Raw genomic sequence first — 17900 nt, forward strand, 5'->3', positions numbered from 1 at the left:
GCAAAGTAGAAACCAAACAAAGCAACAACAAAACGTGCTGCTGGCTTCCCAAATGACTCAGACATAACCACACTATTTACGGTTTTAAGGTCCCCGGGACCACTTCCATGTTTATTCCTGTGCCTGCTCTTAATCAAAACACAGTGTAAGATCACAGCATTTCCACAGGCCGTGGTGTGTGCTATGGTTTAGGAAGTGGAAAGTGTGTTACATTGGTAAAATAGTGTGTGCTGTCTGAATCCACTGAGAAACTGCCTCTGGAAGTGGGGCTTTCCCATCCCCACCATTTCAGACCCAATGTTTGTTCTCTACAATCTGAAGACAGGTTAGCCTTCCAACACTGCAATGGGCAGGAGAAGAAAACAGTGAAATGGCCTAAGAGTTTAAAAAAATAATAATAATAAAACCATTGAGCCCTTGAGAACAGCTCCAAGGAAAAACTATTTAACTATTTCTAACAGATGTCACTTCTGTTTTCCCCATAATAAAAAACTGCCTCCAGCAGGAAGGAAACGCCAAAAATCCAGTACCACCTCAACATCCCAGGTCTGTTCTGCTATACCCAATTTGACAGTGTCTTTTCTGGATAACCTGGAAGCCTCCCCTCAATTAAGGGACCATTTTACCCTGACTGAACTCCAACTGACTGTGTTAGAGGCTTTCCCACAGTTAGTTTCTGCTAGGTGTTTTGATATTTTGTTCTGTCTAGCTATCCACCATTTTCTATTGATTCTTTTACTATGGCTTGCTAATACTTAATAAACTCAGTCACTCAAAACCAAATATATGGCTATAAAACAGAAAAAGAAACAATGGCTGGAGGTTGGTGGGTCATACAAAAGCAAGTTAGGTAACTCCACATAAAAACAGACAAACAAGCACAGTGAGGGCACAGCTTCAATCCAGAGACAGCTGGCTATCTGTGAGGCTAAGGCTAGCCTGGTCTTCAGAAGTGAGTTCCAGGCCATTTGGGGCTACATACCACCCCAAAAGAACAGATAGTCTACCAGAGAAGCTAGTATTGCAGATGGAGATCAAGAAGAACAGGCAGGTTAAGATATGGTTAGCTAAATATCACGTTTCCTAACTTAGTCTAGCAAATCCCCTGGCTTTAGGCTATCTAGGAGCCCTCCAAGGTCTGAAATGACATATACAATGTGTGACATAGATTCTCATTATGTAACCCAGGCAGGCCTCAAACTCTTTGTGCTCCTGCCCCAGCCTAAGCATGTCACAATCTGGATAATGCTTTGTCTAATTCTGACAACGTAAGCCATAACTAGGAAATAGCAAGAATACTTGGGAGCTCTGAGAGCTCCCAAACTGAGAGCTCTGACATTCTCATCCTTAAAATAAAGAAGATAACTGCTATCCTGTTTATACTAGACAACTGTATGCAAGTAATACATGCAAAAGAGTTTTTACAAATAGTAAATGTCTCGGAGCTGGTGGTATGAGTTAGTAGTAGACTGCACACACAGCACATGCAAAAGCCTAGCTTTGTTCCCCAGGATGTGGCACAGAGGGATTAAGACAACACAATAAGAACAGGAATAAAAACATACCATGAAGTTCTCAAAGTCGGCCACATCCTCTTCACTTAGCAAACACATTTCTTTCCTGACTAATTCCATGAATCCTTTGAGCGCTGTTTTCTGGCCCTGGGTCTCACCACTCACAGATCTGTATGGGTCTTCACCACCTGCTCCTGTCCTCCCCCTGGCTCCCTGTTCTTCCTCTTTCCATTGTGCCCAGACAGATCAACATCCTACTGATGTGGGTAACCAGGCCACAGCTCCCTTCTACACCTAGAGACGAGCTAGCACTCAGTCTTTAAAGCTACTCAGCTTCCATAACAGAGGTACCCACGAAGTCCACCCTCCACCTCCTCAGGACAGCACCTCTCCCCAACTTTCCTAAACTGACTTCCCTTTACAACTCTTCAAGTCCTAGATCTAGAGCATACCCTGAACTGCAGGCTGCTCCATAGGCAGCCTCCTCGTAGTTTTCCCACCCGTGACCTCAACTAATGCCTCTCCAGTCAGCCGAATGCTCCCACCTGACCTCACTTAGTTACACCTTCCGAACCCACACCCTCTTACTTCATGAGGCTTTCCCTCATCCCAACATCCCTTTCTACAAATAAACTCATTCTCCACACTTCCTAAATTCAGTACTAAACTTTAAACACTCTCTAGCACTAGGATCATATTTTACTTCTATTTAAATTGTTAACTATGTACTCACATGATTAAATTACTAAGGGCAAGATGACAGCAGAACCTTTGCTATTGTCTATCCCTGTGACGTGAGTGGAAGCAAGAGTACAGTCATGAGACGTCTGTAAGCTGCTGTGGTCTGTGCTCTAGAGACCAGAGCTGCTCTTTGACTTCTGCTTTCAACATGGAGTAAGGTGCAAACATGAAAGACCTTTGGGGAAGTTCGTGTTTTGCTACTTATAAAAGAAACCTAGGGGCTAGAAAGATGGCTTGGCGGTTAAGAACACTTGCTGTTATTGCAGGGAACTTGGGTTCTGTTCCCAGACACACGATGGTTCCCAACTATATCAAACTCCAGTTCCAGAGGATCTGACGTCCTCTTCTAACCTCCAAGAGCACCAGGCACGAATGTGGTGCACATATATACAGGCAGGCAGGCAGGCAAAGCTCTCATACATATAAAACAAATATATCTGAAAGTTTTAGAAAGAAACCTAGCCTGACCCATACATGACACCTGAACAAGCAGAAAGGTTCTTTTCAGAATTCCCAGTGCCCAAGGCACACAAAGAACTGTTCCTGATAGTCACAGCAGGAACCCAGTGTGTGACAGTCACCCTCTCAGCGGGATTATGCACATTCACCCTGTGGGCCTGAAGTATTCTCCTGCTTACACAGAGGAAACCACCTAGGAAATCATGACTCCCCACCATCAACCCACTGTCCCCAAGTCTAAGACCTGACTCAACCCACAGTGCAATCACACTGTGATGTCTGCAATCTCAGCTGTTCCACGGGTCGAGAAGAAGGACAATACATTTTCAGGCTGCTAATTGCACTCCCCCAGGAGACTCAAATGACAAAATACAAAACATCCTTACCAGTGTAGTCATCAAAATTGACTCTTCCTCTCATTGTGTTCACAACAGATTCTGGCTGCTCAAAAATTTCCTTCTGCATAAATGAACTAAAGTTGCCTACATAAATAAAAATTATGTAATTAAAACAACAGCAAATAAGCTAAGAAATCTGTACACAGTCAACTATCTCTTCAAGATAAACCCACTATCTCTTTTCAGCTTAATCATGAGAGATGAGACAAAGGTTTATGCAATAAAGAATATTTATTCAGACTGACGACTTCCTAAAGGCCAGGATGAGTGTTTTAACTCTACATAAAAAACTGAACCAGGAAGAAAGTCACTTTTATTTACTTAATAGCTAAAATTCATAGTTATACAAAAATGGGGGCATAGGATAAATTTTTGAGTCAAATTTAAGTTCAAACCATGTAGCTATTGTTTACTATGCCAACCAGGAAACGTGCTTACTTATTTTAATAAAATCAATATTTACTTCCTAAAATGGGCTGTAGTAGGGCTCATGGGACTTCGGAGTTAGTAGCTCTATGATATTTCCCTCCTTCAGCCCAGTCAGAAGGGAGAATAAAAATCCCAACCATTAACAGCAGTAACAACCATTAACACATTTATGTGGGGCACACAGGCATCAGGCACTATTCTAACTGCTTGTATACATCAGCCTTCTTGATCCTCCAACAACAGTGCGATAGATTCCATTTCCCCTTCTTAAGACACGAGAAGGCTGAAGCACAGAGAGACTATAACAAGAGTACTGAACAGACATCAGGCATATTTACCCTAAAAAATATCTTGAAATATCTGGTACTACCTCCTTCTTACAAACAAACCATGAGTTAGTTTCAAGAGCTACTCTAAGACTAGCAGAAATTTCTCCAGAGTGACCCCTTTCTGGGTTGACCATCCACTCATCATATGCAGACTTCACCAGCTTCACCAGCCATGGGAAGTAGGACGCTTCCTTTCTTGAAGCATCCGAGTCCGAACACTGCAGGGCACTCACCCTTCATGATCTGCTGGAGTTCCATCTGGAGGGTTTGCACTGCTCGGCCAGGGTGGTCCCCTGCAGTCCGTTTAATTCGGTGGATCGAGAGACGGCCGTCCACCACGGCTGCAACATCATCATCCTCCAGAAAGATGACACGATTGGTGTGCTCTATCACGGCACTGCAAGACGGTCAAGGGGTTGTTATCAATAACCAAGGATCGAACACATGGACCAAGCTCTCATCTTTTTTTTTTTTTTAAAGATTTATTTATTTTATGTGAGTACACTGTTGCTATCTTCAGACACACCAGAAGAGGACACAGGATCCCATTACAGATGATTGTGAGCCACCACGTGGATGCTGGAAATTGAACTCAGGTCCTCTGGAAAAGCAGTCAGTGCTCTTAACCACTGAGCCACCTCTCCAGCCCAGCCCTACCAACTGTCATCTTACACCACATGACAATGTCTTTGCTTCCTACAAGGCTGTATTAAACATGCGGTCACTGTGAACAAAAAAATGAAGTGACCCTCTGCACAGCAACATAACTGCCAGCTAAACCAGACGAGAATGCAAGGCTGCCTCCGCCTCATGCCAGCTCTCACCGAAGCCTGTCATTTTAACCTCTAAATGTTTCTGAATGCTACCTTCAATGTCGCTGCCACTGCTGAGTACAAGCTGCCACCAGCTCTGGCTGGCTTCTGCAGCATCCCTAACTACACTACTTTCTCTTTCCTCTCTGTTCTCTTTTCTGCCCAAGTCAATAGCAAAAAGTGATGCTAATCAAAAAAATTCCCCTCACCCAACAAATCACTTTTCAGCCTTCTTATGGCACTCAGGAGAACTTCAAACTGCCATGCACGTCCCATCAAGTGTCCTCTTATTCTCTTCAAGCTGCTCAATGCCCTTCACAAGCTCACACTGAGTGTTCATCGCCCAACCTTTCACCTAATCATCTCCTGATCTCCTCAGCTCAGATTGAGCTCCACTGCCTTAAAAAAGATCTACTCACAAGAGGTTAAGAGAGCCTGCTACAGCAACTGTGTGGCTCTTGTCACAGTAGGGACTTCAGATATGCTTTAAAATGTTGTCTCCCCTACTATGGCAGATCAAGTAGTATTGTTATTGTACCATTCTCCTGAGACTAGCATATGGTCTTGAACGTTCAATCACACTGTGAACCCCAAGATTGTGTTACTTACTGGAAAAAAATTGTTTCTAGTTGTGGTATAAGCTCAGCCCTTAACACACACCTTTAATCCCTCTGGCTGGAATACAAACATGTTCTTTCTACAAACCTCTAATCCCAAACAATGAAGGTAAAGTTCGTTTGTAGAAGGAAGCATCCATGTTTAAAAGCGATGTCTAATTGAGAGGCAGACAAAACGACAAATCAGAGAAAGATTTAACAGACTAGGACATGCCCAACACTCAGAAGAAAGAGGAAAGGGAAGCTATACAAGAGTGCGGGGGGATGCTACCTAAGAGAGTAGTGGGGGGGGGGAAGCTACCTAAGAGAGTAGTGGAGGGGGGGGGGAACTAGACACAGGTGAAGACAGAACAAGCCAGAGAATGAGAGGAGAGAATGAGCCAGAAGATCCAAACAGATTGCCAAGTTAGCATGAGACCAAGCCAAGCAATTCAGGAAGCTGAGATAGAGACAGATTGAATCAGTCAGCTTGGAGAGGAGTTTGAAGCAGAACAGCCGAGTTGAACCAGCCAGCCAGAGATCAGAAAGAACTAGGAAGGGTGAGCCAGTCTCGGAGGCTGGAAACACTCTAGGCCTAGGTTAGACTGTATGGAGACTAGAAGCTTCCAGGACTAGGCCTAGGTTAGCAGACTGAGGCAGTGGGCCTCAGAGACAACACTTATTACAGGAGAATAAAACTACTTTTACAATATGGCTCTGCTAATAAGCATGTAAGAATAAATCAAAAGCTGATATCCTTCTGCAATTTCCAGTTTGAGTCTTGACAATCAACTCTGTAATAAACCCACTCAATGACAGCAAAGACAAATCTGAAAAATCTAGAAAACGGTAAAGTTTGTTTCTCAGACAATGCATTCCTTGAAGAACTAAGTGGTATCCTCCTCATTCTTTTCCCTAATTTCCAGCCCCAGTGAATGGGTCAAGTATCTGCAGACAATTTTATCCCCACTCCTACAGTATTTGAATTACAATGCCTCTAAATATTGTTTTCTTTTAAAATTTCAGTCTTCCACTGTAGAAGACTATGCTGTAAGTTAACTCGAAATATGAAAGCTGATGTCCACAGGACCCAAATCATAGTATCTCAGGATCCTTAAACGCCGGAGAAGCAGCCCCTCCTCCCTATAACACTTAGGTACACCTCCCAGGATCAAACAAAAACTGAGAGTGAATGCAAGTGATATGTAGAGTGACCATCTCGCTTTGAAGTAGGTAGGAGGAGAGTGTTCTTGTAGAGTTCGCACAGGTGAGCTAAAGCGCTCTGGAGCTGAGGCGTCAGGCAGTGGAAGGCTGCTCACTGGCCATCTGAAGTCAGTTCTAGTCTCAGCACTTAGAATCTTACAAGACCCTTCACTGTTGAAGTTTCCTTGAAAATTCTCTTGACTCAATGAAGGAAGCTTACCTTGCATCAGAAGCAAAGTAATATTCAACCGCCTTTTCCTCAACAGGGAAAAGGCATGTCGTGCTGTCCACACGGGAAAGACCACAGCTTCCTTTCTTGTCTTTGCCTAGAGCACAGAGATAAGTCACAGTTAGCAAGCATGGAGGAATAATGCTGCAGTTTAGAAATACATACGACTGTTCACGAAGTCCACAACAAAAGCCGAGCAGCATAACAGATCCAGCAGTTCTCAAACTGAGGAAGCTCACTGGTTCCATGCACTAAGCCAGTGGGACAGACGGAAAGGGCAGTGAGACAGCACCCGTGAAGCCTTCCTGGCAGACAACAGTGCTGCACATAAACCCCGTAGTAAAGGCATTTCTTTTCAACTAGAAATCCAAAAAATGTATTAATAATAACTTTTAAAAGTCTAGGAGCTGCTGGGTTAGACACATGTCTCGGAGATAAAGGACACACACTGCTGCTGCAAGAGGACCAGCTAGGTTCCCAGCATCCACATGGTGGCTCACATCTATCCGTAACTCCAACTCCAAGGGCTCAGACTCCCTCTTCTGCCTCCCTGGGTACTAGGTACTCTCGTGACGCACATAAACACATGCAGGCAAAACATTCACACGTAAAACCTTTAAATAAAAAAATACCAGACAAAACTAGGGCCAAGTTGTTTGTTTGTTTTTTAAACAAAACCTCTCTAGATTTTGGCAGCAAGTCAGCCCAGCAAATCAGACCTAGAATAGTCGTTAAAATCAAAGCAAGGGAGATAATGAGATGGCTCATTAGGTAAAGGGTAGCCGCCAAGCATGAAGACCTGCTCAATCCCAGGTCCCACATGACGGAGAGGGAAAACTGCAGTTTATCCTCTGACTGCCACATGTGTGCACAGCATATATACACATACATGAATAAATAAATGTAATTAAAAACCAAGTCAGAGACACATGCCATTTTGACCATGCCATGCCGACATGGCATCAACACCTAGTCACAGGAAATGTTCTAAGCCAAACAACTCTCCTGTCTTAGTTCTGTGCCTCGGGACCTCTTTAATCCTGGCACTTCATTTTTCATCAGTAATCGTTGTTTTGTTTCTTTTTTGCTAATTCACAACTTTGTCTCAACACACAAAATCTAAATTGAAAAGGAAGTAGAAGTGAAGCCCAGACAACATTTAAATTTACAACTCGCTGTGCTTCTAAAATGTCCTAAAGCTGAGTGTCACTCTAAAGACTTGTGATTTTATTGTTAAAAGGAGCATCTCTGATTGAAATAGTTAAAAGGAACTCAGACATCACTGACTATAAATGTCTATAAAATTCTTTTCCACATGGGAATTCTCTCACTCAAATGAAACTGTTTTCCAGTGAGAAGAGGTGGCTGTAAGTTGGAGACAATGGCAAAAGCCTGAAAGCCAGTCCAAAGCTCTCTCTAGAGCCCTCCCACCAAGCCTGATCTCTCGGCAGCATGGCGGCACTGGCTTCACACCACCTATCTACAAGACTAGAGAAACACAGCTATCCAGGGCCATCTCCTAGGAAAAATTTCTTCCACCTCTTGAAGACCTCACCCTCATTTTTTAAACTATTATGTTAAAAGCCACCTAAAACAGCCTGTGAGGTGGCATTCATGTCAGAGCAGTGCAGCTGCAGGAGCCTGGGGCTGTGGGAGAGAAGTGATGCAGCAGGGAAGGGAGCACTGTCCAGAAGGCTGGCTAAGGAAATAATCTTCTTCCCGGCGAAAGCATGAGAGCAGTCACCCAGAGAGGGGCAGAGAGGGGCAGGCTCAGCATTGTCTTGGTAACTGCTATTCCAGAAGCCAGGATTACATTTTAATTGTTAAGGCTTCACTTAGCCGACATCCCCCTACCTTTTACATGGAAAGCTCTCAGCAGTTAGTAAACAAGCAAACGTGCATTTGCTTTGCACTTTGTTCTCTGTGTGTGTAAGTCAATAAAATGGTTCCGAGTCTGCATAAAGGCACACACAGAGTTAACTTTGACTATGTGTGGGAGCGCACTGCAGCACTCAGGAGGCACAGTCAAGGTTATGCACTGAAGACCAACCTGGGCTACATAGTGTTTGCAGTTAGCGTAGGCTCTACAGGATCGTGTTTCAACCTCCTCTCAAAAAACAGAAAGAAGTAAAGAAACCGGTCCTGGAGAGATGGCTCACCAGGTAAGAGAACTTCCTGGTCCTTCAGAAGACCAAGGTTTGGTTCCCTGAACCCAAATCTGGCAGCTCACAACCATATATGACTCCACGCCCAAGGGATCTGATGCCTCTGGCCTCCCAAGGTATCTTCACTCTCATCCACACACTCACATGCAGACACACATGCCTACATACAATTAAAAAATAAATAAATAAAAATAAAAAATAAATCAGCCTGGGAGCTGGGGATACAAGCCAGTGGTAGAATACCTGCCTGGCATATATATGGCTCTGGGTTTGAATGCCACCCTAGGACCAATAAATAATGATAAACCCTCAAACATAAAAAATAAAGCATGGCTCTAAAATAAGGCCAATCATAATACCAATGTAAATACAACAGTAAAATGCCATGCACTAAATGAAGACCATTGAAATCTAGTTCCGTTAAGAGTGAGGCTAAATCACTCAATAAACAGCTGCTTACTTCACTGTTCCTTTCCCAATCTAAGCATGCATCTATATGATTTTAAAATAGAAAGGAGGAAAAAAAGCCTTTAGTTTGAAATATTCCTCAAACCTCCCATTTTAACAAAACAGTTATTAAGTAATGCAACTTTCAAAATGGCAAAAGCAAACAGACAAAATGTATTCTGCCAATTAGAAAAGTGCCAAAACATTTCCCCATAAAGTAAGCACATTTTTAGAGCCTCAGTTCATTTCAAACACAGAATTAGTAAACAAAGGAAGGCAGGAGAAATCCCTCCATCCGTGCAGAGTGCGTTCCCACCTCGTTCTGCCTGTGATCCCCACCATGTGAACTTTGATCCAATCTGAGTCCTAGCTAAGGATGTGCAACAGAGAAAGATCCTCTTGTCAGAGCCTTCACAACAAGTTTTCCATCTCTAGATAGAACGTGTAACTGTATGCACAAAGACACAGTGACCTGGCCAAAGGACATTACTGCCACATATGGACAGGGTCTCAGAGCCTGCCCCACACTTACAATGTAAGGCGACAGCTTACCTGTTCTGTACAGAATCGGAATGTGATCTGTAGAAAGCTTATGCTCGCTCCGCACACCAATCAAGAGAGGGCTACCTCGCCTGAAACGCAAGGAGTCAGAATCAACCTGTTCCATAAATAATGCGCTAACAATGTGAATTTTAAGTATGAGTTCAAAATTCATTTTGATTTGAAATGATTTAAATCGTCACATGATTTAATTCCCCTCTGAGGTGAACTTCAGGTCTAACAAAATAACTAGCTGAGTCCCCAGGCCACACCTGCCTACTTCTGATAGACAACTTTTCAACTGGCAAATTACAACTGGACTGAAGTTTCACTGACACAGGGAGGCTCTTCCTCTGTAGCTGCTTTCCTGCCTGACAGCAGCTCTGAGTGCAGGCAGGGAGGCCATGTGTCCCAACACACTCAAGTACTTCCTACCTGACCCACTCTGGAAAACTGCCAACTCCTAGCTTACATCTTACCATGTTGCATTTTAAACTGTTCTTTTAACTTTCCATTCAGTTGTACACAGACACCAATATATGCTTAGGCATCCTGCCCTCAGATTAAAGATAACCTTCTGTTACCAGATCTTAAAGATTCTTTTGAAGATTTACTTATTTGTTATGTACACAAAGCTCTGCTTGCTTGTATGCCTGCAGGCCAGAAGAGGGCACAGATCCCATTATAGATGGTAATGAGCCCACCTGTGGTTACTGGGAATTGAACTCAGGGCCTCTGGAAGGGCAGCCAGTGTTCTTAACCTCTGAGCTCTCTCTCCACCCCCCCAGATCTTAAATGTTCTTACTGCTCTAAGAACTTCATGATCATTTCTAAATATCACAGCAAAACCAGTGGTACTACAATTCCTTGGGAATCTGTCTGACACTCATTTCCAAAAAATATGGAGAAAGTTAATCACAATGTCAAAATGTGTTCTCTTTACTAAGAGAGTCTGTCATAGCATGCTACAGAGAGAAGGAATAGTGAATAGAAATAAATACAGCCAGACCACTAAGGAAACAATGAAGGGCCACTCACAGGTTACTGACAACTATCCTGTTTCAACATGCATGTCATCGTTAGTCCTTAAAAGAGAATCTATTGTACCTTGTGCCAACTGCTTGCCCGGGAAAATGGACACTTTTAAACACAAGAGCAAAGGCGCCTTCCTATGGGGAAAAGGACATCAGTAGTGTTGTTAGTGAGTCTCAAGCAAAAACATTTAAAAAACACAAGATTCTGCACAGACACTTCCTGTTCACACTTGTGCTCTTCCAAACTCGTTTTTAACAAGTCTCCATTTTAGATGCCACAGCAAGATCTCCCTAACATCCAAGCCCGCATCGTATGTAAACACTGACTCCTGAGCTCTGATGTGAGCAAACTCTTATCACCAAGCTTCCTTTCCATTACTCATTGAAAAAGTGGAGAACCTGGAAAGTTACTTGTGTGCATAGCATGTTTCTCAACAGACATATCTTTCTCAGACTGCTAGTCTGTTCAAGAAGGAAGAACTAACAGAGAGCCAAGCTCCACATCCAAAACCCATCACACCTACTACTAACCTCTGTCTTCCTGCCCTCAGCCTTGGACCTGACAAATATACACAATTGTAGTTATTAAAATGAGGTGGAGAGACGGCTCTGTTAGCAGCATGTGCTGCTCTTAGAGAGGACTTGAATTTGGTTCTCAGCACCCACACTAGCATCTCACAATCACCTGTACCTCTAGCTTCAGAGGATCCAATGCCCTCCTCTGGCTTCAACACACATTAATATTGATACCTGACTGTGCACGTGTACAAGGTGTATGCATGCAGACACACTCAAGCACCACCCACCCAGCCCATACACACCCACACAAAAAAAAAAAAAAAAAAAAAAAAAAAAAAAAAAAAAAAAATCATGTAGATGTTAAAGGACAACTTTTCTGGAGTTGGTTCTCATCTGTGAGTTTTGGAGAATAAACTCAGGTTGTCAGCCTCACACAGCAATTGCTTTTGCCTACTGAGCCATCTTGCCAGCCAAACTTCCTTTTGCCCTCTAACTACAGTGAAATGATTAGACTATAGCTATTGTAAAATAAACGGAATGGTAAATGCAGGGAAAGCAAGTTAGTAAGTCAAGCGACAATTTCTCCAAATTCCCTGTGTTGAATGTGTGTGTGTGTGTGTGTGTGTGTGTGTGTGTATGTGTTGTGTGTGTTGTGTGTGCATGTTTGGGTGTGTTTGTGTGTACATGTGTGTCTATGTGTGTCTGGATGTGTGTAATAAAAGCCTAAAAAAAAAAAAACACCCAGGAGATGGCTCAGTTGGAAAAACGCTAGCCACACAGCATGAGTTCTAATCCCTAGTACTCACATAAAAAGCTGTGCACAATAGTTTTAAGATGCCTGACTCCAGTCTCTTGCCTTCACTCACATGCGTATACACACTGACAATAACTCACAAATAGAGCTGTCTAATGTTAGAATCCTGTGAGTTTAAAAAGAACATAGTTCCTATTCATCAAATATTTTAAGAAAGCTACTTGAAATTAGTATTAGCAACTACTTTTTCTTGCATGTGTGTATGTGCTAGCCATGTACATTAGTATATGCGTGGGCGCACATGGTTGTGGTTATAAATGGGGTGTGCAGACACATGTGTGAGTATGGGTAGAACAGAGGTTTGAGCTAGCTGTCTTCTTCCACTGCTCTGTGCCTTACATACTAAGGTAGGGTCTCTCACTTGAACCCACAATTTGCTGACTCACTAATGTAGCCAACCAGACGCTTGCTGCAGAATCCAGTTCTGTTGCCTCCTGGGAGCTGGAACTACAAAGAGGCTTCCATATTCAACCAGCACTTATGTGGATGCTGGGGATCTGAACTCTGGTCCTCATGTTTGCAGTGCAAGTGCTTTTCCTCTGAGTCACTTCCTCAGTCCTGACATAATAATCTTTAAAAGTATGGTTCAATACCAATTGCTGGATAACTCTCTCCACCAAGGTAGTAAAGCTGACGTCCTGGCTTTCCCAGTTGTCATACATGTACTTGACTAGCTTGGCGATGGTCTCTGTGTCTGTTTCAGATTCAAAGTCATAGCCTTTGCTTTCCTGCAAGGAGAAAGAAGGGGAAACAGACACATTTAAATATATATGATGTTCATATAAATATATATACAATGCTCATTTAATATATACAATGTTCATTTAAATATATACAATGTACAAATACTTTTTAACTTCATGGTCCCTTTTTGTTCACCTTTTAAAAAATTTATTAGATTTTTCATTTTATTTTATGTATTTATGTATGTCTGTGCATGAATATGACTGGTGCCCTCAGAGGTCAGAAGAAGGCATCAGATCCCGACAGTGGAGTTGTAGACAGTTTTTAATGATCATGTGGGTGATGTTGCTCTTCTGAAGAGCAACAAGTATTTTCTAAACCACTGGCCATCTCTCCAGCCCCCATGCAAATATTTTCTAGACTGTTTTTTCTCAAAAAAACCAAATGAATTTCTAATTGTGTGTGCACTTACATATGCACGCGCATAAATGGTCTGTGAGTACAGGCTAAGTGTGTCACAGAGTGTGCCTGAGGGCTAGAACCCAAGCGTGAGGAATCAGTTTTAGCCTTCCTCCTCTATTTGGTTTCAGGGAATAAACTCAATGTTATCAGGTAGCAAACACCTTACCACTGAGTCATCTCACCAACCCCAAAGATCTTACTAATTACTCACTTTTTGTATGTCATACTGAATTTATTCTACTCAAAATTTAAATTAGCTAAAAATTAATTTATAATGGAAAATTTACAAATATGAATCAATTAATATAGTTAATAAAGTTAATTAAAAGTAATTTTAATCAAAATTAAATCCTGATTGTAGAGAATTCAAGATAACACATTGTTGAATACAACTCAAGGCTTGACATATTTGCCTCATATGAATTAAACTGTAATTAAAATATAGATATATAATATTCAAAATACTAATTTCATGAGTAACAATTATGTGGTTATCCTCAATTGTCCAGTGAAGAGCCATTAGTTATACATGGTTATTCAAACTTAAACTTAAAATCCGGTTTCTGTCAGAGCACCTTAGCAGTCCTATATACACAGCTCCCACAATGCTAGACAGAGAGTTCTTATCACTGCAGAAACGCAACAGATGGCACTGAGATGGCCCTGTCACATCACAGTTTACAGCTTGTCTTCAAAATGCCATGTAAGAAATCAGAACTGACGGGCTGGAGAGCACTGTGAGCTCTGACTGTTCTTCCAGAGGACCTGGGTTCAGCTCCCAGCACTCACATGGCCAGTCACAACAGTCTGTAACTCCAAGATCTGACACCCTCACACAGATTCGCATTCAGTCAAGACACCAATGCACATAAAATATTTAAAAAAGAATCAAGAGGGTTGGGGATTTAGCTCAGTGGTAGGCGCTTGCCTAGGAAGCAAGGCCCTGGGTTGGTCCCCAGCTCCGAAAAAAAAAAACCAAAAAAAAAAAAAAAAAAAAAAAAAAAAGAATCAATACAGTTCCACTGTCAACAGAGAAATACATTAAAACACCACACCCTGGAGACTATCATGGGAATTACTTAACATGTCTAACACTGAGCGTCCCAACGAACTACCTCCTGACTCTCAGTACACAGTGCCTTCTGGGGTCACCTCACTTACCAGAAACTTTTTCAAGTCTTTGTAGTTGGTGATGATTCCATTATGAATAACGATGAATTCTAGAGGAGACAGAGCATTGACCGAAGGTTAGGTCTACGAACGCTGTGAACAGCATCACTGTGCACAGGCTTCCCTCCCTGTGTGTCTCCTCTCTGGTTGTTACTTTAGGGGCTCCCCTCACGAGGAGAGAGCTCTGCCACTGAACCACCTCCCACCCTGCTCTTCCATTTTCCTGAGACAAGGTTTTACTATGTAGCCCGGGTTAGCTTCGAACTAGTGGTAATCCTATCACTTCTGTCACCCAAGTGCTGTGATTACAGGCACACACCACCACAGCTGGTCTATAAATAGATTCTTCTCAAGTCAAAAGTCAGTAACCCACTAGTGGGTGTCCTACTGGTGGGTGTCCTCGGGCTCCGCACTTCTCACTGTGGCGTGCCATGAGGTAACCCAACAGCACTGCTCTGCGCGGACGCACACAGCGTTAGTGGGCGTGTACATGAGGAGATGCACCAGTTCTGGTTTCTGCTCCACTAAGCTACTACCCTAACATTAGGGGGTGAAAGGAGCAAGTCTCCTGCGCCTGTCTCCTCCCTTGCAGAACACTACCCGACTTGAACACTCGAGTCTCTGTTTATTTATTCTGGGTCTCTGTTTATTTATTCTTTGGTTAAGTTTAAACACAAGTCTTTTCCAACTATAACAATCCCAGTGACACTAAATAAAGCTTAAGAACTAATACCTACATATTTACCAAGTTCTATAAATTGATTTGGGAAAGGTCCAGATAATTCCGGAATGTCACATGAAAATGTCAAAGCAGCATTCCAAGAGCAAATAAATATAATCCTGAGAGATCAATTTCATCTATTTTTATTAAATGATGACTAAAAACTGTTAAAAATAGATAACTATGAGCTCACAGTATTATGTGTAGCCATGACAGTATACACCGTAGACAGTGTAGCTTTAAATTCATAAATCAAAAGAATAATCATGACTGGGTATGGTAACACATGCCTTTAATTCCAGCACTCAGAAGGCAGAGGCAAGAGGATTTCCCTGAGTTCCAGGCCAGCCAGGGCTACCCAGTGAGACAAAAACAAAGACTAACTATTACTAAATACAATGTTTCCTTGCCCTGGCCCATCTGGACTCCTAACCTAAGCACTCTTCCTGCCTCAGCCTAGAGGCACAACAAGAGGCATGTGTCACCACACCTAACATAAGTCTAGTTTTCTATTATATTATTCAAAATGTCCCAATATACTTAAAGATCTCACATTTGGGTCTCAAAAGAAAGGTGATCAAGACAAGCCTACTGGGATCGCTTCAAAAAGAAACGGGAAGTCACTGGAGTAAGCTCCCAGTGGGGCAGACAGGAAAACAGCTGCAGCGGGGCAGACTACCTCAGTGGAAAGAAACCAAGGACACTGCTAGCAACTCAGAGGCTGCTAGCAACTCAAGAACTGTTTGGAGGGAAGAAGGAGCCGAACAAGAGGAGTAAAGGATGGAGTGCAGTCAGTGCGGGAGCAGATCTAAGAATGTATAGTGACATGTGTGAATGTCATAAAGAAACCCATTCTTTATCTAGGAACTCAAAATTCAACTTTAGAGATGCTCAAAATAATCATCATGAGTTTATAATAATGAAAAACCCGCATTGCTCAGGATAACATTAGAATCACTTAATGTCTGAAAATGATACCTAAGGGAAAAGATTCAAGTATTCACCCTGCCTCAGGATGAAGCTATCCCTCAGGATGAACAAGAGATTGACAGGAACTTCTCCTTATAGGCATATGTACTGGCTGATTTTGTGTATCAACTTGACACAAGCTGGAATTATCACAGAAAAGGGAGCCTCTCTTGAGGAGATGCCTCCCTGAGACCCAGATGTAAGGCATTTTCTCAATTAGTGATCAAGACGGGAGACCCAGCCCATTGTGGGTGGTGCCGTCCCTGTCCCTGGGCTGGTAGTCCTGGGTTCTATAAGAGAGCAAGTTAAGCAAGCCAGAGAAGCAAGTCAATAAGAAACATCCTTCCATGGCCTCTGCATCAGCTCCTGCTTCCTGATCTGCTTGAGTTCCAGTCCTGACTTCCTTTGGTGAGGAACAGCAATGTGGAAGTGTGAGCTGAATAAACCCTTTCTTCCCCAACTTGCTTCTTGTTTGTAATGTTTTGTGCAGGAATAGAAACCCTGACTAAGACAACATATCTGAACTCAAAACTGAAAGAGGACCTGAGGTGCTAGCCTACTAGCATTTAACAATCCCTATGGTCTCTGCAGTCATCACCCATGGGTAGCGTGAGCCACTGAACCTCCAAGTGCAAATAATCACACTCCACATTTATAGAAAATACTCAGGGCTGAAGGGTTCAGTGCCTGGGAAAGTAAAAATAGGCATGTGTGTTTGGCAGGGCGTGACAGAACACACCCATCATCTCACTGCTTGGGAGGCAGGGAAAGAAGGCTCGCAAGGTTAAAGGCCAGTCAGGCCTACAGAGAAAAACTGATTTAAACAAACAAACAAAAAGACAAAAGTGAAGATAAGAGGAAACATTAAACAACATAACAGGAGTAAAAGTACTTAGCAATACATAAACAACAGAAAACTTACAAATAACACACTAATTATAAGAGAAAGAGATAAAAAGATTGACATATGGAAGAGTTACCAATTTTTATTACTGGAATTCCAAAATAACCTACATGGGGAGGATGGGATTACGTTCTGTACACTGAATAGGTTTTGAAATTTCCAAATGAACAACAATTACAGTAGCAACATAAGCGCCGTGACTCCCCTCCCGTCACTGCCACTAAAGTCAGTTCAGAGCACACAATCGACTCACCGTTATTTTTATCAGAGCGCTGGGGGTGACTATTGACAGGGCTAGGTTCTCCATGTGTTGCCCAACGGGTATGAGCTATTCCAAGATGCACATCAAATTCTATATCCAAGTCCATATCTTGTTGTTCTGTAGGAGATAAAGTTTAAGACTCTGGTATTTGATAATGCTGTAGATGTAAACTATATTAAAGAAAACTCTACCAGCCCCCTTACCCACAAGGTTTGTGTTTCAAGATACTCAGTCAATGCCTGAAACTCCAGTGGCACTGAGCTCTGTGCATACCATGTTTCCCTGCAGCGTCCCTATGTTTCCACCTGAATGAACCACTCACTGTGGCCTGTGGCCACAGCTTCTCAGCTGACGGCCTGACAGCAGAACCAGCACCAGTTTGTTTTATCTCAATTTTAGATGGGAGGGTCACCCTTACCATACCTCTTAGCAAAGTGAACATTTGATTTCCTAGCTTTCCTTTTAAGTAAGAACGTTTACCCTCTCCCTTCACCTTCTC

At 42.6% G+C, this 17900-nt stretch overlaps 1 protein-coding gene across 1 annotated transcript in view; it reads right to left on the minus strand.

Annotated features, from left to right (window-relative positions):
* Gfpt1 (glutamine--fructose-6-phosphate transaminase 1) overlaps nt 1–17900 on the minus strand; it is a 45769-nt gene that overhangs the window by 17137 nt on the left and 10732 nt on the right. Inside the window, exons 4-11 of the mRNA XM_032906155.1 lie at nt 17393–17518; nt 14537–14595; nt 12823–12957; nt 10970–11031; nt 9875–9954; nt 6702–6807; nt 4104–4267; nt 3101–3196 (exon numbers count right to left, since the gene is read on the minus strand). Of these exons, the coding sequence (XP_032762046.1) occupies nt 3101–3196; nt 4104–4267; nt 6702–6807; nt 9875–9954; nt 10970–11031; nt 12823–12957; nt 14537–14595; nt 17393–17518 (828 nt within the window). The remainder of the gene's footprint in view (nt 1–3100; nt 3197–4103; nt 4268–6701; nt 6808–9874; nt 9955–10969; nt 11032–12822; nt 12958–14536; nt 14596–17392; nt 17519–17900) is intronic.

The sequence above is a fragment of the Rattus rattus genome, chromosome 6 (genome assembly GCF_011064425.1).
Source record: "Rattus rattus isolate New Zealand chromosome 6, Rrattus_CSIRO_v1, whole genome shotgun sequence".
NCBI lineage: Eukaryota > Metazoa > Chordata > Mammalia > Rodentia > Muridae > Rattus > Rattus rattus.